General features: G+C 46.5%; 1 protein-coding gene across 2 annotated transcripts in view; it reads right to left on the bottom strand.

The window, feature by feature from the left end:
- CENPQ (centromere protein Q) overlaps window positions 1-23,793 on the bottom strand; it is a 486,431-nt gene that overhangs the window by 165,671 nt on the left and 296,967 nt on the right. For both annotated transcript variants that reach the window (XM_069628870.1, XM_069628869.1), the window contains exon 7: window positions 16,121-16,250. In XM_069628870.1, coding sequence (XP_069484971.1) covers window positions 16,121-16,250 — 130 coding nt within the window. The remainder of the gene's footprint in view (window positions 1-16,120; window positions 16,251-23,793) is intronic.

Genomic DNA, 23,793 nt, shown 5'->3' with positions numbered 1-23,793 from the left:
ACAGTTTATAGACTAGATTTCTTACAGTTGAATGATGCGTTGATATCATTTTGATATCATGGAAGGTGCTTTTGCAAATAGGTCCTGAAATGCAGGCTAATGAATGTCCTTGTAGTCTTGTGTATTTGCGCACTGGACAGGTATCCATATTTTGCAGTACTTTCATATTGATTTTGGCTTTACCTTTCACATACTGATTGAGGAACTGGCGTAAAGATTTGAAAGATTTGTTGGGAATGTTACACAATGGCGTGCACAGCCATTTGTATACTGGACGTTCTGGTTCAGTCGAATGGGGAGTTTTCTGGGGACATTTTTGTAAGCAGTGTTTCTTGTTCCATGATGGTATTATACATTTTTTCATAACCTCGTCCACTGCTATGGATGGCAATTGTGTTTGTTTGGTTTTGTTTGTATGCTTCTTCATTAAAATATGGTTCTGTGGTCGTGGTGTGACTCCATTCACCTCCACAGATATTTAAGAAGTTATTTTTGTTGACATTGCGTTTATTGAGAAGTCTTTTTGTAGTTTAGTACTTAGTTTTGTTAGTGGTTTCATCCTGTTTAAAACTAAAAGAAATAACTTCCTTTTGAGAAGGATTGCACGGTCTACGAGAGCTTCTAGGATTCATTTTCTATGATAGGGTTTAAGGGTTGTGCATGATTTCGCTCCTCTTTTTATAAGATTCTGAAGGACTCTGTGGCGGAACATTTTTGCTAAAATACTTTTTTTGGTATGGTTACTTGCCACTACATCAAGTTTTCTAGGAGCAGTGTTAGCAGTAGTGGTAGCTGAATTCTTGTTAATCACTGTCTTGTTTTACATTTTGATTGAGGAGGCAAAGTTTCTGTAGTAGAAGCTTCTTTTGTTTCGTTAAATGACTGCATTAGCGGTTTTGTTTGAATGTTTTGTACAAACTCTGGTAGAGATGGATGCTTATTTTGGACACTTATTTTCATTTGCTCTATTTCTGTGTTGCTTTCTACGGACTTGCTTTTTGGTAGGCATACTTTGGGGTCTGTTGAAAAAAAAAGAAGGTATGGGTTGGTTTGTTTTGCAGTGTGCGGTGTGCATGCGTATATGATTTTGATGGGAAATATGTATGTGGTGGTGTGTGAATGTGCATTGGGCAGTTACAATGAGTTGGGAAGGCTATTCTTCTATGTGTATGTTACTACACTGCGGTACAGATGAGAGTAGAAAGTGAACAAGTGGTGAGGAGAAGCATTAATAGTAAACGTAATGGTATAAAATTAAAACAGTTCTAAGGGTTCAGTATGTTATTTATGTTCCAGAAAACGGGGATTTGTGTGGCCATTCTGCCTGTTAATCTTTGTTGAATAAATGGGGATTTGTGGGCAGAATGGTTCAGAAATCTATCTTTTTTTTGGTGCGCAAATTACATGAATGAACCACACAGTCTCTTTGAGGAACAATAAGAATATAAAGGTAGTATTGTACTTACTTTATTTTGTGGAATGAGCAGGTTTCTTCGGATATGTTGTTTATAGTTTAGATGCTGCTGATTTTCAGGAGAGTGGTCTTCACTGCAATTGTAAAAGGAAGAAGTTAGTAATTTTGTGTGTTTATAGCACTGATGTTAATGTACACGTTGATTTTTATGTTTTCGTGGTAGTATTCTTGTTTGATATCTGGACATAGTGTATGCATACATTTCATTTGACCATGTGCAGCCTTTATATGTTATTTTCAGTATGTTAGTTCAACATGCTTCGCAAATGAGTAGAATTTTAAGTTCAAGAAAATCACTTGTTTTTTGCAGCTGTGTTGTAGATAGCAGAGAGGTTTGGAAGTGATAGTTCATTGTAGAAGATGGGAAAAATATGAATAATATATGATTGCATTGGGATTAGCATTAATTTAGGCGGGAGACAGTAAAACATTGTGACTTTTTTAATTAAAAAGCGAAACTCGCGCGTAAATCGGGAGCGTTGGCATGCATGTATTGGCTATGCAGATTTACTGGCATTACTTTTTTTTATATGGAATCATAAGAGTTGTACATGTACTCTGAATAAAATATGCATACCTGTACTTTGTAATCATGCATGTGGATATGCATGGAGCTGTAAGTAGAAATCTTCGAGACTTGCACAGTAGTTTTTGTAGTAGGTGCTTTCCAATGATATGAGACTTGTATTCAGAGTGATCAACAATACATTTGAAGTGCGGAACTCTAATGATGGAGTTAGATGTAGAGGTGATGTGATTGGTGGATGGTTGTGTGACTGCTTAGCTGTGTCCAATGAGGGAATGGAATCGAGAATGATGTGGAAAGGGTAGAAGGCTGGCTAAGAGTTAAGTGCCGCGCGGACACCGCGGCTGTCCGCGGATAGGGCGTGCCACATACAGTGTTTTCCAGCAAATCCAACATGGAAAGGGGACTGTAGGGATCAGCCAATCAGATGTTGACGTTGTTGATTTGTGTAGAAAGAGTGTGTGTAGTGAAGATGGCAGAGGTGGAGACAGTCAGGGTGTTGGTGCGCGGAGATATGTTTGTCCATGGTTGACAGCAGTATTCTCAATGCAGGCATGTGGCAAACAATTTCGATGTTAGAGGAGTGGAGGTGGTATGGAGCGCTGTGACTGACTGCAATGTAGAGGCAATTCTCCAAGTTTGCAGAGATATGCGTAGGATGAACAGTCCCCATGTTGGTAGTTTTTCACTATGGTGCTTTCCATTTGGGCTACGTGAGTTTCCCTACTTTGTTGGCAGATTTGGAACAGTTGGTTCAAGCAGTAATCAACATCCTTCCAAATGTCAAAGTAATTTATTCTGGATTACTTCCTCGAGCAAAATGGGACAACAGTTCTGTTTTTTGTCCTGATCAAAGCATTGCTAGGTGTGCAATCAATCGAGGCATGCGTGCTTTCATGCTAAGAGCTGGTATGTTTTTCTGTAACAACGAGAACATTGTTTCGAGTAACGCTGCTCATTTTGAAGCAGATGGTGTTTCTCTATCTTTTTTGGGAAATGCCATGTTCTTTTGGAATGCAAGGGTTGCTTTGGAACAGGTTATGTGAAGCTTTTAGGAGTAAACTAAAGAAAAAAAAAAAAAAAAAATACAAAATAACAGGTGTCTGTCAGGCATCTGCAAAACAAACAGCTCTTTTCAGAGCCCACCTTAAAGCGGAAATGGGGAACACTATTTAAATGTACATTTACCACGCTCAGATCATCTACATGTCTGCGGACATGGCGGTAGTCTGCGGACAGCGCGTATTACATACGGGCATTCTGGGGTGGAGAGGCATGCGAATGAGCGGAGCTAGGGATTGGTAAGTAAAGTTTAGTGGGTGTGTTGTGTAAGGAGCGACTTAGTGAGGACGTCTTTTTCCTGAGAGAAGAACAGATGGCTATGGCTGTGTGTTTTCGAAAACAGATTATCTGGATTTTGGAAGACTCATGGATACATTGGTTGGAGGTGCATGCAGAACGTTGTGGTGTATCTGCAGATCTTGGATTCCCTCATGTGGAAGTGCAATGGCATGGAGTGCGTGGAATGAAATGGCTGGACCTGGTACCTCTCTGTGCTACTTTACAGACAGAGCGTCATCCTGACATAGTTATAATTCATTGTGGAGGGAACAGTTTAGGACATGTGTCTGGAATTTCTTTGCAATTTGCAATGAAAGAAGTACTTGAGAAGGTCATGGAGATGTTTCCAAATTCCAAAGTTATTATTTCTCGTATTGTGCAAAGACAAATGTGGCTGCGTTCTTCTTCAATTGGTCCACAAATGGAGAAAGCAAGGCGCAATGTCAATAAGGCTGTTTGTGCCTTTCTAAGAGACGTTGGCATGTCCCTTTTCACAATGAAAATATAATGTTTCGTTGGAGTCCATCTTACATATGCTGGCAATCATATTTTTCTTAGAAATTTACAAAATGCATTGCGACCTTTTTTGGAATTATGGTAATCTATTTTGCATTAGATGTTGACGAATACAAGTTTTTCAAACACAAAACACCACCAAAAGGCTCTTTTCAGAGCCACCACTTACTCCCAGAGAAAAGTGCATTGGTCTTGCTAGGGCAGCACCCCAAAATTTTATCTGGCCTAGGACTGTCCGCTGACTTAAAAAATGCGCAGGGCCCTGCACTGTTTATTTGACACTTCTATTTTTAAACTGTGAAAGGCTGCTCTGAAAAGAGCCTTTTTTGGGGGATTTTTGTTTTATATTATTTTTCCTTTTTTATACACGACACACTAGGAGAGTAGGGGGATGGAGGGTAATGAAGGGACACCAACCACGGGGATAAGAAAGGGCAGGTGGAGGGAGGAAGATGTAGGGTGGGCCTTATTTAGGTAGGTAGCAGGTCTTCTGGTGGTCCGTGACCGTAGTCTCGAAAGCACTTTGAAGTCTCTCCCCCCTGCAGAGTACTGCGTCACAGTACATACACAATATTGTGACCCTCGAAAGGTAAGGGTCAACAGCATCGCGAATGGTCTGTGAAGCAGCTGGAGGGATGTGCTCTCCCACAGGAGTGTCTCTTGTGGTGAGAGAGGCGGAAACGGAAGATGCTGTGGAGGTACTCGACCTACTACGTTCATCACAAGGTACAACCTTGCGAACGTCCGCACCATGGAACAAAGTTAGGTGTCGCTTCATGGATGTCGTACCAAAGCTTTATGCACCACGTCTCCCACGACTCACCACTAATTTGCACTAGTTACAGGTGACCTTGTCCGCACGTACTTTGGGTACGTTACCATAAATGGTAAATAACCGCCACACCCAAGACTCCCGGCGAGTGCTGGTAGTAGGGCGTTCCTCCACCTCATTCTCTTCATCCTCATTCTCTACATCCTCACGCATGTTCCTCTCCGCAGGCCCTTGGGGAGGTGGTGGTGGTGGTGGTGGTGGAGGGTTTGGGGGTGGTGCTGAGGCTGATGTAGCAACAGCAGCCATGGATGCCATTAGGGTTGATGCTGTAATCTGAGCTAGAGCACTAAAGGCAGCAAAAGTCAATCTGCAATAGCCAGAAGTACAATGAATATCAGCTCTGGGGTGTGGCCTTTTATAGGGGTCGAGGGGTGCGCCTCGAGAACATATCGAACACTCAAAAACCTTCAAAAAGTTACAAAAAATATGTGGAAAGCCAGGGCCATTGTCTGGGACATGTGAAATGGTGATTTTTTACTGTACTGTCAAATAATTTGAATTGTCTAAATAAGTTCTTTTAAAATGTTGGGCATCCGGACAGAGTCCGCAAATTAGGACACACGCTCAGCATGGGTGCCGTCACATGATGATGTCGGGAACATGTCAGCAAAGGGAACAGGTGTCCGCAGTACAGCAAATGCGCAGGAGCGGTCGTGCGCTTGCGCGCGGTTGTTCTACAGTGTTCGGGTCCTGAAAGTAATGAAAAGTGCGACACAAGTGAGACGGACAGTTACGGACAGGCGCGATGTTCGCAGGATTTATGGGTATGGTGCGTACGTGCGTAGATGTTCTACAGACTGTATGGCCAGGTATAGTGTCCTTAGGACACCTCCATTTTGTTTGACTACGCACATCCCGGACACCGCGCCTGTTCTATGGACAGTTCCATCTTGGTTGCAAACGGTACGGACAGGTATAGTGTCCTTAGGACACCTCCATTTTGTTCATTTACGGACAACCCGGACACCTGGTATGTTCTAAGAACAGTTCAATCTTGGTGGCGGATGGTACGGAGAGTTGCAGTGTCCTTAGGACAAGGACATCCACATTTTGTTAATTACGGACAGGCCGGACAGACACGCTGTCCGCCAACATTTCAACTGCTTTTTTAAAAAAAAAAAAATACGATACAAAGAATTTCCTTACAAGAAACATTACTTTTTTAGTAAATATATATACACAAATTATGAAAGAGAGGGGGAAGCAGAAACTGATACAAAAATAGGGGAATTAGGGTTTTGGAGAGGATGGATGGGAGGGGATGAGGGGATGAAGGGATGGAAATCTCATCAAAACATTTATTTTGTTATTCACGGTTTGGGGATAGTTCACTGGGACATGGAGAGGGGGCACAGGTACAGGTGGGACAATGGTACTTAATGTTTTCTTTGATGTGGTCCTCCGCTGTTTCAAACTATCAAAATTTTCCTTAAGAATGTTTGAGAGTCTTTTCCATTGTGTCTTTTGGAGTCCATTTTCAATATTTGTATGGTCTGTAAAAAATAAACATTTATATGTTAAATGCACACTAGGTAATGATTATTAATTTCCTTGTATAGACAAGTGTCTACCATTATTATCACTCTCTTAAGACATTTCCTCATGTGGAAAATGTTCTTCCAGCCACTCCAAAGTACTGCACATTTCTGTGTGAAAAACAAAAATATATTAATTATACTGTACCTCACACAAAAAGTACAGCAATATATACCAAAAAAACAAGTTTACTTACTTGTTTCTGGAAAGTTGTATTCGTTGGGTAGGTCTACTGTTGCTTCTAGCGCTGCAGTTTCTGTGAGGTACTTATGATGGAGGCATATCTTTTTTGTTATGGTATAATCTATTTTATTACATATCGTATTTAAATGGATGGTTGATGTGTTAAATATGTAGGTTCCACTGCTTATTTATTATTATATATAATGTGTTTATGTGCTGCTTTTTGAACTTGCGCAGTGTTTATATGGTATGATAGAACTATTTCAGATACCTCCTGTGTGTTTGGGTAGTGATGATGTCGTCCGTGACCACCCGTGGACATCAAAATCATTAGCGGGGTGTTCGGTATGTTCTAAGTTAATTGTATATAAAGTAAGGGAATCCTAGTAAACATCTATCAAATTTACACTATGAAAATGTATATTCAGTAAAATAACGTTGTTAAACAGACGTTATGGTTAAGTTGCGCTACTAAAAACCTATGAAATTCAGTAAAAAAACTTTGTTAAAGGGACGTTATGGTTCCAAGTAAAACCGAAAAACCCCTGAAATTCGCCAGTTATGGTAAGCTAAGCAACCATAACTCGCGCCACCACCGTGCACTGCTAAGACAAACACCCAGGACATCAAAGATGACATCACAAATGTCATTGATGACATCACATGTGCATTTACTTTTCCTGAAAACTCTGTACAAGGGATTCGTATTGTAATGTTGACCAAAAAGTGTCAAGGATCATTGGAATAAGGAACAAGTTACTTACCTGTAACTGTTGTTCTCCAGCATGGCTCTCAATATTCTTCACGAGTACCTTAGTATACTGGATAGAACTTCATAATAGAATGCTATTTATATCAATGCATTGCTTAATGCACTATTTAGCTCATGATATTTCTCCAGCATGGGGACTGGCATGGATTCACATGCTCATGAATATTCCCCGTCGTCAGGCCGGGAATCCTCTGTAAAGAAAGAAATCAGTATCAGTTTTGTTTCTGATCTGTCTTTCTCGGTGGTAACCAATCACAGGTCTCTGTGTCATACTGCCCCCAGCCAATGACTGCCCTCTCCCTAAGCCCTGCCTCTGGCAGCCATCCTCAGATTTGGTAGCACACAAGTGGCAGTATGACCAAGTGAAGAGCCGCAGAGGGGAAGAAGGGAGGGTTCGCATGTAAATCCATGCCAGACCCATGCTGGAGAACAACAGTTACAGGTAAGTAACTTGTTCTTTCTCAAGCATGGGGTCTGGCATGGATTCACATGCTCATGAATATAAGAATACATAGCAGTACACACATGCACAACCAACGGGAGGTGGCAAAGGCTCAACATTAAGCAATTCTTACCTCCTCACCAGGCTCACCTTAGGCGAACAGGTTGCGCAGCACTGCTTGGCCGACCCTGGACTTCTCCCTGGAATCCCGGTCGACGCAGTAGAATCTCGTGAAGGTGTGCGTCGACCTCCATGTAGCAGCCCAGCAGATGTCCAGCAGGGGCACACCAGACAAGAACGCTGTGGTAGCAGCGATAGCTCTGGTCGAATGGGCTCTCGGACGGCCAGGCAACGGCCGGTTTGCCAACCGATGACAGTGCATAATGCAGCCGGAGAGCCATCTGGAAATGGAAGCCTTCGAGAGAGCCTTCCCTTGATTCACAGGTCCAAAGTTCACAAATAGCTGTGATGTCTTCCGAAAACTCTTTGTGCGGTCCACGTAGAACTTCAGCGCTCTAGCCACATCCAGCGAGTGCAAAGTCCTCTCGGCCGGCGATGAAGGTGACGGGAAGAAAACAGGTAACACCAAGGGCTCGTTGAGGTGGAGGTCCGACGGCACCTTGGGCATAAAGGAGGGGTGCGTCCTCAGCACCACCCTCGTGTCGTGAAAAGTCAAGTATGGAGGCTTGCAGGATAGGGCCTGGATCTCTCCCGCATGTCGTGCAGAGGTGATGGCCACAAGAAACGCAGTCTTCCACGACAGGAACTTCAACGGTGCCGAATGCAGGGGCTCGAATGGCACCCCATGAGCCTGATCAGCACCACGTTGAGCTCCCACGCCGGTGCAGGGGCCTTCACCGGCGGAACGATCGGAACAGTCCCTTCATAAATTCCTTCACCAGGCGATGGGACCACAAGGACGCCGTCCTGTGGTTCTGGTGCATCAGGAGATCGCAGCCAGATGTATCTTGATGGAGGCGTGAGCCAGTCCAGCCTTGGCCAGCGACAGTAGGTACGGCAGCACTTGAGGGGCCGTAATCCGTAGAGGGTTAATTTTCTGTGCACAGCACCAGACAGAGAACCTCTTCCACTTATGTCCGTAGCACTTGAGAGTTGAGGACGCCCTGGCCTTTGCAAGAACCTCTCTGCAGTCAGCCGGGATATCGTACCCTCCAAACTCTAGTGCTGCAGGAGCCAGGCCTGCAAGTTCAGCGACTCCGGGTTGTGATGAAGAATGGCGCCTCCTTCTCTGGAGAGAAGATCCGCGTCCGTCGGCAGCTTGACTGGTGGGGACGCTGACAAGTCCAGAAGGTCCGGGAACCAGATCTGCCTTGGCCACGCCGGTGCAACGAGGACCATCCTGCACCGGGACCTCTTGAGCTGGTTGACGAGTCGGAGCAGCAACGGAGGGAACCAGGGGAACGCGAAAGCATCGCCCATGCTCCTCTGCTGGGGAAACCTGCTGGCGAACCTCTGGCACCTGGAGTTCGTCGCCGTCGCGAACAGTTCGATCTGCGCTTTTCCCCCCATCGTCGGAAGAGTCGATCCACTTGATCCTGATGTAGTTCCCACTCGTGGCACGAGCGCAGCTCCCTGCTGAGTGAGTCGGCGATGGTGTTCTTTATCCCTGCCAGATGAAAGGGCACCAGAAACATCCCTTGGGCGATGGCCTAATGCCACAGATCCTGGGCTTCCTTGGAGAGGGCTGGGGATCTGGTTCCTCCCTTCTTCCGGATGTAGAACATCGTGGTCGTGTTGTCGGTGAAGATTCTCGGCACCTTGCCCTTGAGGGACGGGAAAAAGGACCCGAGGGCCCAGAACACAGCACGGAGCTCCAGGATGTTGATGTGGAGCGGCTTCTCCTCCGGGAGCCAAAGGCCTCTCGCGTGAAGTTCTCCAGTGTGCACTCCCCACCCTTCCAGGGAGGCATCTGTCATCACCGTTATCTGGTGGGATGGGGTCTGAAAGTCTGTGCCTGCCGTCAGATGAGCGCGGGTGCCCCACCACCGGATCGCTCGTCGGAAGGTCTCGTTGAGCGGGATCCTGTCCTCGAAGCTGCCCGTCGCTTGGATCCAGCGGGCGTCGAGTAACTCTTGCAGAGGGCGCATCCGAAGCCTGCACAGGCGCACAAGGTATATGCAGGAGGACATCATCCCGAGAAGGGACTTGATGGACCTCACCCTGGCCACGTCCGTGGCCAGCAGACGCTGCACCTTGCCCAGGATGGCCTTCGTCCTTTCCTCCGACGGCGAGGCCAGACGCGCCACTGTGTCGAGCTTGGCTCCCAGAAACAGTGCGACTTGCGACGGGACCAGGTGGGATTTGGGAAAGTTGATTGAGAATCCCAGGTCCGTGAGCAGCTGGACGGTCTTCGCTGTGTGATCTACAGCGAGCTCCCTTGTCCTTGCTCGGATGAGCCAGTCGTCCAGGTAGGGGTAGACGTGGATCCCCTGCAGGCGCAGCCACTCCGCCACTGGTGCGAGGCACTTGGTGAACACCCTGGGTGCCGACTTCAATCCGAATGGGAGGGCCGACTTCAATATGAACGGGAGGGCCTTGAACTGGTAGTGCCGCCCTTGGACCACGAACCTGAGGAACTTTCGGTGTCCTTTTAGAATGGGGATGTGGAAGTAGACATCCTCCAAATCCAACGACGACAGGAAATCGCCCTCCTCCAGCTGTCCCAGCACATGCTGGAGGGTGACCATCCGGAACTTCTGTGCCTTGATGTACTTGTTCAGTTGTCGCAGGTCCAGGATGGGGCGCCATCCTCCTGTCTTCTTTTTCACAAGGAAGTACCTTGAGTATACTCCAGAGCCCCGGAGCCTCTCCAGGACGAGCTTGATGGCACCTTTTTTGAGCATCGCCCTTGTCTCCAATAGCAGTTGAGGGACGTGATTTTCCTTCCTGGCCACGGGTGGAATACAGAGGCACTTTTTTAGAAATTCGAGGGCGTGCCCCTGGGCCAGGGCGTCCAGCACCAAACGGTCGGTGGAGATGGACTCCCACACGCTGACAAACTTCGCCAGCCGGCCTCCCACCGGGGTGTTTAGGGGGGGGGCCTGACACTGCTGTCGGTTCAATCTTGCTTGGAGGACGACCTGGCCTCCCTTGGGGTCCACCCGACTTGCCTCGTCCTCTATAGGCTTCCTGCGACGAGGAGCAGGCCGCTTGGTGGTACGTAGAGGAGCCACCGCCAAATCTCTTGGAGGCACCCTGCTTGCCCTCTGGTGCTCCGAAAGGATGGCCTTCGTTGCCAGAGAACGCCTAGGGCCTTAGCTGTCTCCGTGTCCGCCTTGATGGCTTGGAGGTACTCATCCACTGTTTTCCCAAACAGATTGTTCCCTTCGAACGGCATGTCCAAAATCTTGGCTTGTACGTCCTGGCGGAAATCCATCACCTTGAGCCACCCTAGTCGTCTAAGGCAAACGCCGTTGCCTACCTGGTGGAAACTGGTGTCGGCAATGTCCGTTGCCACCATAATGGCGTGGTCCGACGCCACTTCGCCTTCTTGCAAGATCTCCAGGGCCTCAGCTCTCTTGTCGTCCGGTAGGAAGTCCAACAGGGGGGCGATCTTGTACCATAACTCTGTCATAGCGGGCCACGATCGCGAGGGCGTTGGCCGCCATAATCGTTGTTGCCGCCGACAAGATAACTCGTCATCCCATTGCGTCCAGCTTCTTTCCTTCGCCGTCTGGCGGGGAAGTTGACGTTGAGGCTGATGCCCCCCCCGCTTTCTTCTTGGCTGCCGCTGAGACGACCGAGTCAGGGGTCGGTTGTGCCCTAAGGCACAAAGGGGCCACGTCAGGGACCCGGTACTTCTTCTCGTACCGATCCCTCTTGGCAGGCGTCGAAGACTGGTTCTTGAGAAGGGTGAGACCCTCGTCCCAGATGTCATCCAGCAGAGGCACGGCAAGGACTGTTTTCCTCCTGGCCTTGTGCCGTTGGTAAAGGAAACCTTCCTTCTTCTCTCCGGGGCAGAGCTGAAAAGGCCCGGATGCCCTGGCGATCATTGCATGGAAAGATCCGATCTCGTCGGGCGGGGAGGCCCGGGCTGGTGATGGGAGCTCCGTCCCGTCGTCACCGCCGTCGTCGTCGGTACCCGTTGTGGCCGTGTCCTTTCCCGTGTCATCCCCAGGGACGGGGGACGTGGGCAAAGGTTGAGTAGGCCACGAGGGCTGAAAAGGCGGGGCTAGATGGCTCCGTCTTCTCTCTCGTTCGGGGGGCTTCCCGCCGGGCCTGGCTCTGGCTCCTCCGTCGAGCCTGGTTTCCGGATCCTCAGTCGTTGGTAAGGGCAATCTCGCCCTTATCTCCGAACATAAGGATTGTATCGCCAACAAAATGGCCGCCGAGTTATCTTGCGGCTCTGGAAGCGACGGGTGACTAGGACCCTCGCCGGTGCCGCCGTTGCTCTCGTCGTCACATTCGTCGGGATGCCTCCTGTGGGAACAGGCCTCTTCGACGCCCTCGTCGAGGCCCTCTGAGACTTCTACCAGCTCCTCCTCGGATGCTGTGTCCGTGTCCACAATGGCCACCGCCCCCCCCTCTTTCTGCCGGGGTCGTCACGGGGGTCTTTTCGATGGGTCTGAAAGAGGCTTCCCTCCGCAGAGGCAGGGAGACTCTGGGCCCCGAGGTCGCCTCCACTGGTGTAGCCTCCACAGGCTGCGCCAGGGCCGCCGCGACTTCCTCGATAGAGGCCTTGGCCGGGTGAATCAAGGCCTTCACCTTGCGGCCTTCACCTTGGGGGAGGGTCACTGCCTCGCTCCCCCTCGGCCGGATCCTTCGAGCTCGACCGGGGCCTCTCCAGAAGCTTTGCCGGGTTCTCGGCCTTCCTCTTCCATGAGCCAGAGTGTTGGCTCGTGGTTGATGGCGCTAGCAGCCGAGGAGCCCGACCGTTCGGCGCTCCCGGTACACGCAGACTCGCAGTGCTTTGCCTTCTGTTGGGCCCCCGTCGCCGGGGCCCAACAAGACTTAGAAGACCGCTCGGACTTCTTCTTCTTCTCACCTGACGGGCTCTTTCCTTCCAGCCAGTTGGAGAGACAAAGGTGTCCCTGATGGTCCGTTCCGACATGTTCCTGCAAAACGCAGTTTTTCTCCACGTGCGTTTTGTCCTCATGAAGGCAGTAGAGACATTTCGAGCGCTCGTCCTCCTTGAACACATTCTGCAGCTGGCATACAGGGCAAACCCTGAACAGCTTTCCGGACGTCGAGCTTCCTTTCTCCTGGGCCATGTTCTTGTAGGCAGCAGAAACTTCTGGACTCCTCCAAGAAGCGTAACTCGACAAAATCTTCACCCTTGAGGGGCATAGAAAAATGGGATCCCCGTTAATCGGATGTAGAGACGGTGGAGCTTGAGGCTCTATTTGACCGAAAAATGATAAATTCTCTTTAAAAAAGCGCAAAAACGCAGAAAAAGCTTGAGAGCTAAACACGAGGACTCCCAACACTTGAGCGTGCAGTAAAAATCTGAGGATGGCTGCCAGAAGCAGGGCTTATTGAGAGGGCAGTCATTGGCTGGGGGCAGTATGACCCAGAGACCAGTGATTGGTTACCACTGAGAAAGGCAGATCAGAAACGAAACTGATGCTGATTATTTCTTTACCGAGGATTCCCGGCCTGACGGGGAATATTCATGAGCATGTGAATCCATGCCAAACCCCATGCTGGAGAAATATCATGAGCTAATTAGTGCATTAAGCAATGGATTGATATAAATAGCATTCTATTATGAAGTTCGATCCAGTATACTAAGCTTCTCATGAAGAAACATAGGCAGTGTGTGCACCATACATGATGAAGGTGCAATATTAATAATCTTGCCATGTTGAATAGTGAAATAACTGCTTTCTTTTTAGAGATTTGCATACTGTGAAACATGTAACAAGTAGCTAATAAAACCCACTTAATAGATAATAATTGCATTATTACAGACAAAACACAAAGAGACAACAACACATGATGTGACTGGACCCTAAGGAAAGGAGTGGGAGTACAATGTATACAAATATGAGCATATAAAGGGAAAGTACAGTAATAAAAAAAACCTATGAGAAAGTGCTGATAACCCCAATGATTATCTTCATGCACAGAAAGGATTGCTGTATTTCAAGCCTGTGTCTTCCGCTATGTATATGTTTCATATGATGTGACTTGACCCTAAGGGAATTACTGTAAGAACATACTTGAAGGATAAGTCTACAAATATAGTACCTTTTCAATTTTTTGTTCCCGACTGTTACTGAAGAAAACCATGTGGCCTAGATATGTCAGTAAAGGAAAAAAGGGGGTGGGGGGGGGGCAGACTTGTGATGTCATCAGTGATGTCATCAATGACATTTGTGATGTCATCTTTGATGTCCTGGGTGTTAGTTTTAGCAGTGCATAGTGGTGGCGCGAGTTATGGTTGCTTAGCTTACCATAACTGGCAAATCTCAGGGGTTTTTCGGTTTTACTTGGAACCATAACGTCCCTTTAACAAAGTTGTTTTACTGATATATATATATATATGCCGCAATCTATGTACTATAAAGCTTGAAGCTAGATTTCAAGATTATTTTGCTGCTTGCGTTTGTGGCATCTGTACACGTATAAACTAGCTTAATGTCTTCATCTGTGTCTATGGCATAAGTTTCTTCACCTCGATCCCAAGATGTCACTTATCCTTGGTACTTTCTTGATGCCTTATAGAATATTTACATTCTCTCCATCTCTTCTGTGTGCGTCATCTCTTTCTGTGCGACGTCACCATTCATCCTTGCCTTTCATCTGCTCTGCTTCTTCAGGAATCTCATTCATATTGTCTTGCATGCTGGTATGGTTTTCTCAATGGGTACCTTGCCTCCCAGATTCTCTTAGGTACTGGTACTCTTATGGGTACTGCACAGAGCCCACGCTTTGCTCTTTGCTGATTCAACTGTTCCGCATAAGTCAAATACTTTGGTTCCCACTCTATAGGTAATAAGGGCGGGGCAGTTGGAGGGGCGGTACTTGGCTCCTCCTCTACAACAGGATTTGTTTTTCAAAACCCAGGTGTTACTAGATACCCTACCGGTCGCCCACTATCAAATACTACAATGGGACCGAATAGTCTTAAAAATAAGACCCTACCACATTTTCATTGGGCCTAGCGCCCTAAAGTCACCTTTTCCCGAACCTTTTCTTTTCGGTACCAAGCCCCCTTTATCAGGATCAAGCTTGGAAGGATAAGACGACTTTGAAAGCTTATCTGAAGAAGTTGAGACTCTTTTCTTCGCAGAGTCAGAAAACACAATGGAGGGGACCCTCATCCCTCCCGAAAATATGGCCAATATTGAGACAGTCATAGCTCAACTAGCTGCCCACCAGATTCAGGCTGAGGCTCGTTTTCAAGAAGATTTGACAAAGTTGGTCGAATGACAAGCTAGACCCCTATTTCGCCAAGGGATAATACAACCCTACCAGGAAGGGGAAGACCTAGGATTTATTTTCTGTATTTTGAGTGATTAGCTGAGCAGCTGGGATGGGGAGAACATTTTAAAAATTTCTACTTGGGACCTCTATTGAAAGGTGAGCTACAAACCGCCTATCAGTTACTTAATCTCGCCTTGGGAGCTATCTTCGTATTGATCAAAGAAGGACCCCTCAAAAGAGTAGGCCAGAGTAATTTTTAATCGACAAACCTGATCCATCAGATTAGACCCCAGTGAGACCCCCCTGGATGTAGGGGAACAAATTCAAAATACTGTCTGCCTTTGGGTCAGCAATACAACTCTGGAGGAGCAAGTCGAAATTATCACCTTGTGAATATACTACTGTTTTGATCTTCTTGTGCCCCTCACCATAGGATTTAAGAAAAGGCTTCCTAGCAGGGTGTCTTGACTGTTTCTGTTTGCTTGTCTGTAGGTTTTCACTTTGCCCGTCAGAGTGTTTGTGCGTGTTTAAATATAAACTAATAGAGTAGCTCTAAAATCAATAGTGGTCAGCCTATTTATACTATCCACAAAAACATGTATAGAAATGCATATTTTTAAACATGTATTATTTTTCTAATCCAAGCATCTCGATACATAGGAGAAGAAAATATTCCCCCAAAATAACATTATAAACAATAATAGCAGATACATCATTGGGACAAGGTGCCGTGCCTAAACAAAAAAATGCCTACATGCACAGCAGTAAGAGGAAATAACGTTTTGATGCATGTGCAATTCATCGAACAGCTAAGCGGCAAAAATTATTGGAGTTCAAGAAGTGTACACAGCTTCAAAGTCGCCCCTTTGGTTTGATCTTATTTGTACTGTCAGACCAGAGGTGAGGTGCACCAATCTATTCCGGGAAAAGGGTTTCTTAATGGTAGGTAGATCAAAGATAACTTACCTAATGGTATGGCAACAATACACCAGTACAGCTAAGCATGCATATATCCCCTTTAAAATGTTTAGCCTTCAACAGTTGATTTACTAACCCATAGAGAGGATAGTGATGGATAATTTGTCAGTACCCTTCTCCGATTTGCTCACCTGCAACTCTCCAAGAGCCTCTTGGTGGAATTGCAGCTGTTCTTTCTCCAACTCCAGTTTGGTGTACATTCTCTTGTACTGTCCAGAGACTTCTGGGGGAACCTTCAGGTGCTGACAGTGAGCAAGAAGCCTAGCATCCAAAGAGAAAAAGCAGCACAATTAAAACACCGAACAGGGGTGCTCCGAGGGTGAACCTGATCCCTTAAGACGATCGAGAGAGTTAGGCTCTGCTGTTACAGCATTCCAAAAGAAACAAAAATAACAGAAACCCAAGACTTTAAAATGATTTGCAACCAATTCACCATTACAAAAGATATCAAATAGTATTGATGTACGAGCTAGGAACCAATAATGTGTGATAGAAAGTGTTCAGCATGCTACATTTAACTCAGTCCAAGAAAATTCACATGTATTTGATTTGGGGCCAGATCAGGCCCTCATAAGTCTGGCGGTCTGGAAATAAGGGTGCCTGTAGCAACGTACCGGCACCCTTTAGGGGCCGCCATAATACAATGCCCGTAGGGACCACAGATCCCCCTGCAGGCCTGACCTGCTGGTTTTTCGGGCCCCTACCTGCATGCTTTTCACTGAAGCACCGGCACAGTTAGCAATAGTGCTGGTGCTTCAGTGACCCCATTTCCATGGGACTCCATGGAAATAGGGATTTACCATTGCCACTGCCGCTTGCAATATCCCTGTGGCACCGGGATATCAGGCGGCAGTAAGGGTGTTACAGGGTTGCCGGTAACCTGTTGCCTACCGGCAGGCTTTACCGGCAACCCCGTAATGAGCCACCAAGTCTTCAAAAGGCTGATCCGCCATCTTGGATTGTGGATTGTACTTTAAGTTGCAAGTCAACTTGTCTGCCTTCCCTTCCTCTCACAACTGAAATTTCAATTCCTGTCTTGTCTACAAATCTCTCCATGACCTGGCGCCCCCCTACCTTTCCTCCTCCTCCTCCTCTCATTTTACTCCCCCTCCCGCTCTCTCCGCTTAGCAAACCTCTACCTCCACACTCTACCCCCAGCCCCATGTGCATCCTCACGCTTCCGCTCCTTCCAACTCTTGGCCCCCCTACACTGGAAATCCCTTCAGCTTCCCATCCGCTCCACCCCTACCTACTGATCCTTATGCCACTCCTTGAAAGCCCATCTTCTTCACTCCCCCCCCCCCCCGACTTCCCTTCCTTACCCCTCCCCTCCCCCCTTTTTCCCCCCCCTCATTTCCCCCATCCTCTCTCCTTCCCCTCTGACCTTAAATTGGTAACAAATACTACTTAAGGGCTATGAGAACACCAGATCACTCCCCCTTTCCTTCCCTTCCCCTCCCTAAGTCCCTCCCCCTCCCCCTCCCCCTACCCCTACCTCAAATCCTCCACCGTAACTCCCTTCACCTACCCCCTCCTCTACCTCCCCCTCTCTCTCTCTCTCTCTCTCTCTCCCCCCCCTTGTAAATAGTTCTACTTATTGTTCTAATGACCTGTTCATGTTTGTAAATATGCTTCTCTCACTTTTGTACCATATATATATATATATTGTAAAGCGTTTTTGGCTTAAAGCGCTATATGAATTCAATAAACATAAACATACGCACCAACTGTGGTACTACTGCAGCCCCATGACTTGCACAGCCTTCCACTCATTTTCAAAAAACCTGGAGCTGTTGGTCAGTACTAAAAGGATGGTGAGCAAAGTGAAAGCACTTTTGAATTTTGTGTTGCTCCCCTGTGTGAGCGGGTTGGCACCATACTGCTGGGAAACAAATGTGGTTCAGTTTGCTAGGTGGGCTTGCTTTGCAAGGTATTCAATGAATCCAATTCCTTTGCCAAATGTTTTACTTCGATCTCAGAGCTCTGCTACCTTGACACAGTACCTATAATTTCAGCACCCACTGTACCGGTGCTCCCGTGTCCCCACTCCCATTTGACTATGGGAATGGGGATTTACAAATATACCGGCGCCTGACTTCCCGGATGCCGGACTCAGAATGAACCTGTGGCACCGGGAGGTCAGGCGCCGGTAAATTATTCCGAGTCCGGCAGGGTTACCGGCAGACTCGGAATGAGGCCCATAATCTTTAATCAGTTCTTAAAAGTTGCAAAATAAACAAAAGTTCACCCAAATAAAAATCCACTGGCAACAGTAAATAAACATCCACTGACAACAGTTCTTTATCAGTCTCTTGAAAAGTTCCCCTTCCAATTCCAATGAAAAAAACAGCACCAATAGTAATCATGGATATCCTCTTTCCAGGATGGACTAGATACAGTTCATAAGACAAAAATACTGCCTTTACTTCAACAACTGTCCATATGCTTTTAGCCTCTGCATCGTCTTTAATAAAACTTGTCATGATGCTTCTTCCAACCCCCTTTCTGCTACTTTCACTGTGGATGCAGGCTCCTTTGCTCCAAAATGTTCTACTGCTTCCACAACCTCCAATATAATGTTATCTGACAATATTATAGACAACCACAGTTTTGTTAACTCTGCTTTAACTTGACCCTTAATGATTGTTCGGCAACTTAAAGACAAGACTCTTTGACCCCCCGAAGGTAGGCAAGGCTCTTTCTTCCTATGCCATAAGAAGGGGTAGCCTTTTGCCTCTTCTGTTTTACTGCTACCAATATAATTTGTCTCAACTTTACAGATTATGGACTTTGTCTTATTACAAGCATCCAGCTCCCTTCCCCAGCTCCATGCACACCTTCTTGGTTCCAGTAGCTACCCCAGAGCTGTATTGCCACTCTTCCAGCTTTGAATAACCTTGTCACCCTTGTATCAGAGGACACTGGACAGTTAACAATTTTAACAACTTCAAAAGACAGGAGTGATAATAATCTTGTCGGGAATCTTAATTGTTCATCTGCGACCTCTCTTTGATGTGATAATGCTTTTAACAATTTGTAAAATTCAGCTTTAACCTTCCGGGTGATTTCAAACAGCATCCTCCCTCTCAATTAGAGACACGCGACCATGCCGGTAAAGTTATTGAATCAACAATCGGAAAAAGCAAAGCTTTTCGTTTACGCGAACACTCTCACACGTATTAAGGGTGCGTTTGTTACATTTCTTTTGTCATGACGACTTCTTATATCAACAACTTTTACTCGCTTCCACTTCTAGTAGAGTTGTAATTGAGCTGGTTACAGTTACTGGCAAGGGGTTTTCAGTGAATCGGAGTACAGAGCTTCACTCACCGGCTCCAGAAACCCTGTGGTTGCGGGCGGCTACCACTTCCTGACTTTTCTTCCTGCTACTACTACTTCAGGCACTCTTGGGACACACACACCTCTGCAGCATTGGTGTCTCTGGTACTGCCTCGACCATGGGGAGTCTCTCTCACTTGTCTGTCCCGCAGCTTGCTTTTGCACATGGGCCTCGGGTTGCAGCACTACTTCAGCTGTGCAGTCACAGCTACTAGGCGCACCTGGGAAGACTTCCAACTTCAGCACTTCTCTCTCAGTGCAGCCACGGCCAGACAGGGTTGGTCAACTCAGAATCTGCAGATGAAATAGTCTCTTCTCTCGTCCTGCCGTACCTTCGATGAGTACACTTCCTTGTGAACTGCCAGCTTAATTCTCTTCTCCTTCTGCTACTGCCAGCCTTCCAGCTCCTTCTCTGTGATCCTTCCTGCTGCAGCCTTTTATGCCTCTCGGGCGGGGCAATTGACTTCAGGTGCAGGTCCTTAATGTTAACTGCCTGACCCTGGCAAAGGCTATTAGGCCTACTTGACTGTCCTCTACTGGTGTATGCCTCATCAGTCGTCGTCTTTATCACATTACCTGCGGGAATCTGGGACACGCAGTTAATTTTAAGCAAATTTGGTTTGGGTTTTTCCACTTTCTAGGGTTGGCAAAGGGCCATCAAAATCGAGGGATTAACAGGGAAAGTTAAAAAGGAGTTACTCCCAGTCTTCCGGGTCTGACCCCCCACCCCCAAAATCCCTCATGTGATCCTCCCCCAGTGCACTGACCCCAGGGTCAGCATCAGAGAGAGCATGCCTGTCCCTGGCCACATGAGCAGGATCAAAGACCAGGTTCCTGGGTGGAATCCCATCAGATTCTCCACAACCCACTGTCAGGAGTGCTTATTTGAATATTCACCTTACATATGATGCCATGCTTAATTAAACCCAGAGACTCGTAACTACTATTATGTCATTGCACCTACAGGTATGTGAGGGTCTAAATGAAGGACCTGAAGAGCCTGCCACTCCATCCCACCTTGGGATTATGCTTTGGTTAAAATACCCAAGAGGAAGACCGCACTGGCTCCCAGGTGTCATGAAAAGGGTACTTCTTGTGACTAATACCACCATGAGGTTTAAGGAGATATATTTCTGGGTCCAGGCAACTTACTGTAAATGCAGTGTGGCACCAGATGATGCAGAGCAGGTTGCTGAAAGTCAGCCTGATAGTAGGATTTTTATATGCGACATGTTTTAAACTCAAACATTGGGACAATTAGAAAGAACTGGAAAGTTTGATTAAGGGATTGTTGAGTATTAACCTCACCAATCAAGCTTGGACTGGCTCATAGGGCAAAAGGGTAACACAATGCTAGTGTGTTGGCAGTTTTTTGGTAAATGTGGGCCACTTTTTTGGCCAATGTGGGACAGTTTGATAAGTTACGTCACCATCCAGCTAGTAATTATGACTAGTGTTACTAAATAAATATTCTTTAAAATGCACAATTTGCATCACATTTGATCAAACACCTCCCCCTTGCGTACAGCCGGTCACAAAAGGAATGAATTGCCATTTTCAACGGCGGGCCACTTTTCATTTGGTGCGCGAAACAATTTTATGACCCAGTCCGACCCGGTCATCAACGTCACTACTTGTGAAGTTCAGAGTTGGCTTTGGTACAATGAGATTTTCTATGGCCTGACAAGTGGGCTGTGCGATCCTGGAGGAACATGGCCGTGTGGTGTAGACATGTTACCAGAGTGAAGATTACAGCCAGGTCAGGTCATGTGATCGGGAACGAAATCTGGCGGCCGAGGGAGGGGCAACTGGAACGTCTATACAAGGAATTCAACTATTTGAAGCTAAGAACAGCTGTGTCTGGGTTAGTGCAACCCCTTCTATGGACATACACCTCTTAGGATAGGAGAGGTCTAAGTCGGTAAACTTGGAGCATGAGATAATAGTGAACTGGTCCATTTTGTTGCCACATAGGTTTGCAAATCTTCTGCAGGTTTGACCTCCAGTCCAAAAGTCTAGTGACAAAGAAACAGTTACACATTCTACAGACAGTGCTCTCTGACGAAAAGCAAGTTTTCCAGGTCACTAACTGGTACGCCATCTTGTGGACTCCTTTTGATGACATGCGTTTAGTAACGGGAAGGTATAAAAGATAAACCTGTCATCTCAGCAATGAGATTTCTTTAACAGTTCACTTTATGTGCTGTTGTAGACGTTGTGTTAATACTGGAAACAGGAGTATTCATGCCACCAAACCCCCAGTAACAGTAGAAGGCACATTATACTATCTAGAGTATTTTGAAGATAAAGATGTGCAAAAATATGATAGTGAGAGGAAGAAATGGATGCCCTGATGAGTACTGAACTTTATTGCACTGAGGGTAAATAAAGGTCTGTCCGCATAGACCCGTTTCTCATGAACCCCTTGTTGTAACTGAGCGAGGAGTTTTTTCCTTGGGATTGGGTATGTGTTGCGTATGAGGTGCAAAGAGGGAGAATGTGGATACTGTAAGGAAGGCATGGCATCAACAGCAAGACAGACACAAGGGACCACAGTTCAAGTGTGTTTATTGAACTTCAAAAAGGGTATGATAAACGCCTATCTAAACCTAAATCTACAGATGGGAGCAAGCTAAAACCATCAAATAATAAATAAGGCAGTCCTAGTGGTGTCTTGTCAAAGTAAAAGGGCCTATACTAAAAAACCTATTGCCAATCCTTACTTCTAAATACAAATAGTGAGGGAATAACGATAGAAGTGTTCAAAATGATATGTCAGGTTTTCAGACCGTTTGCCTACCTTCCCCATGTTTTTTAGCACGGGATAAGGCAGTTCACTCGAGCATAGCAGTCTGGCTTCTTAAGCATGAGGTTACAGTTCACTCATCAGCATCAGGGCCTCAGGAGCGTAAGTCTCTTTGATTCTCAAATTCTCTTCACTCAAAGGGCCTGATGCAACCAAATATACAACAAGTTAATTTCCCTTCCCGATTTTCACCAGTATTCACATCGGGTGATACAATATCCACCCCGGATCCCACTCAACCGGGCTCAAATATGTTTAGCATGAAGTTCCACACAGGCTTCCCTCTGCCAAGCTCGAGCCCGTCTTTCACCTTTCACATAATGTTCGTAGGTTCTTCCTTTTCGGGTAACTCACGGTTCAACCCGGATCCCAATCTGCTGGGCTCAGATCCCTTCTGCATCATTAGTCTTCCTCAGTTGGGCTCGGACCAATGTCAATTTTACATCAAGTATCGGAGACTTTCGAATGTGCACAGGGTTTGGCTTGACCCGTTGCAGGACTACTTCAATTTCACAATTCTCTTTCTTTTAACGTTTGCACCCTTTTGGTTGGATACATAGCATAGACCTTCGAATGAGTACCCAAGTGATGCCAGACCACTGTCTACAGTATCGAATGTTAGCTTCAAATTTCATTCACTAATCTGCTGTCTTGATAATCTCCTTCATACAATGTTGCCACTTGCAACCTTGATTTCCACATAGACCGGTCTGGTATCAGTCTCCCCAACTCACCGGCTTGTTGCTTTGTTGTAGGAGCCATGGACAGTACCACAGCGGCAAACTCTTCTCCCGGCCTTGACTATCGACGCAGGAGAGCCCGTCACACAATGCAGGATTCTTTAATTCCAGGTTTTAACGTTTTCTACTTTTGAAGGCTCATGAAAAATGCAGTTTGTCAGTGAAAAAGTCAAGGGTATTTCCCTCCTTGCAATCTTCTTCGGTCTTGCGGTCTTCCGCCTTGTATTAAACTGCCATTGTGGAACTGCTGCTTCGTTGTGTGCTTTGCCTCGTTTGTTCAGAGTATGCATTCGTGCTTCGCCTTTTATCTGTCTGGGGAAGTGTGATGGAAGTCAGGTGTGTATAATGCAAGGAACTCATGCTGGCAACAGTAAAGACAGACACAAGTGATCACAGTTCAAGGGTGTTGTACAATGGGTGAGAAAAACGCCCAATCTAAACCTAAATCTAAGATGCGAGCAAGCTATGACCATCAAATAATAAAGCAGTCCTAGTGGTGTCTTGCCAAATAAAAAGGGCCTATACTAAAAATAAAAAAAAACTGTTGTCATTCCTTACAACTAAGTTACAAAAATAGTGTGGGATAATGCTCTCAAGAAAAGAAAGCAGTGTTCACCAACTGATAAGTCAGGATGGTATGGCTGGGTCTCCCTTCCCCATGTTTTTAGCACAGGACAAAACAGGACCTTTGAGCACAGCACACTCCTGGGCCTCACCAGCACGAGGTTACAGTTCCTTTCAAAGATGCTGTGACCAAGCTTCTTCCCTGCAAAAGTCTCCTGCCTTAGAAGGCCGGCTGTACAAAAAATAAGTTCCTTTGGCAATCTTTTCACATTAGGCGACTGCTCTTCACCTCTTGGATCCCCCTCAGCCAGGCTCTGATCCTTCTTGCAACGATAGCCTCCCTCAATCGGGTTCA

The sequence above is a fragment of the Ambystoma mexicanum genome, chromosome 12, assembly GCF_040938575.1.
Source record: "Ambystoma mexicanum isolate Mex_15411 chromosome 12, UKY_AmexF1_1, whole genome shotgun sequence".
Taxonomy (NCBI): Eukaryota; Metazoa; Chordata; class Amphibia; order Caudata; family Ambystomatidae; genus Ambystoma; species Ambystoma mexicanum.
The sequence above is the reverse complement of the archived record's forward strand: the minus strand, read 5'-3'. Positions and strand labels throughout refer to the sequence as shown.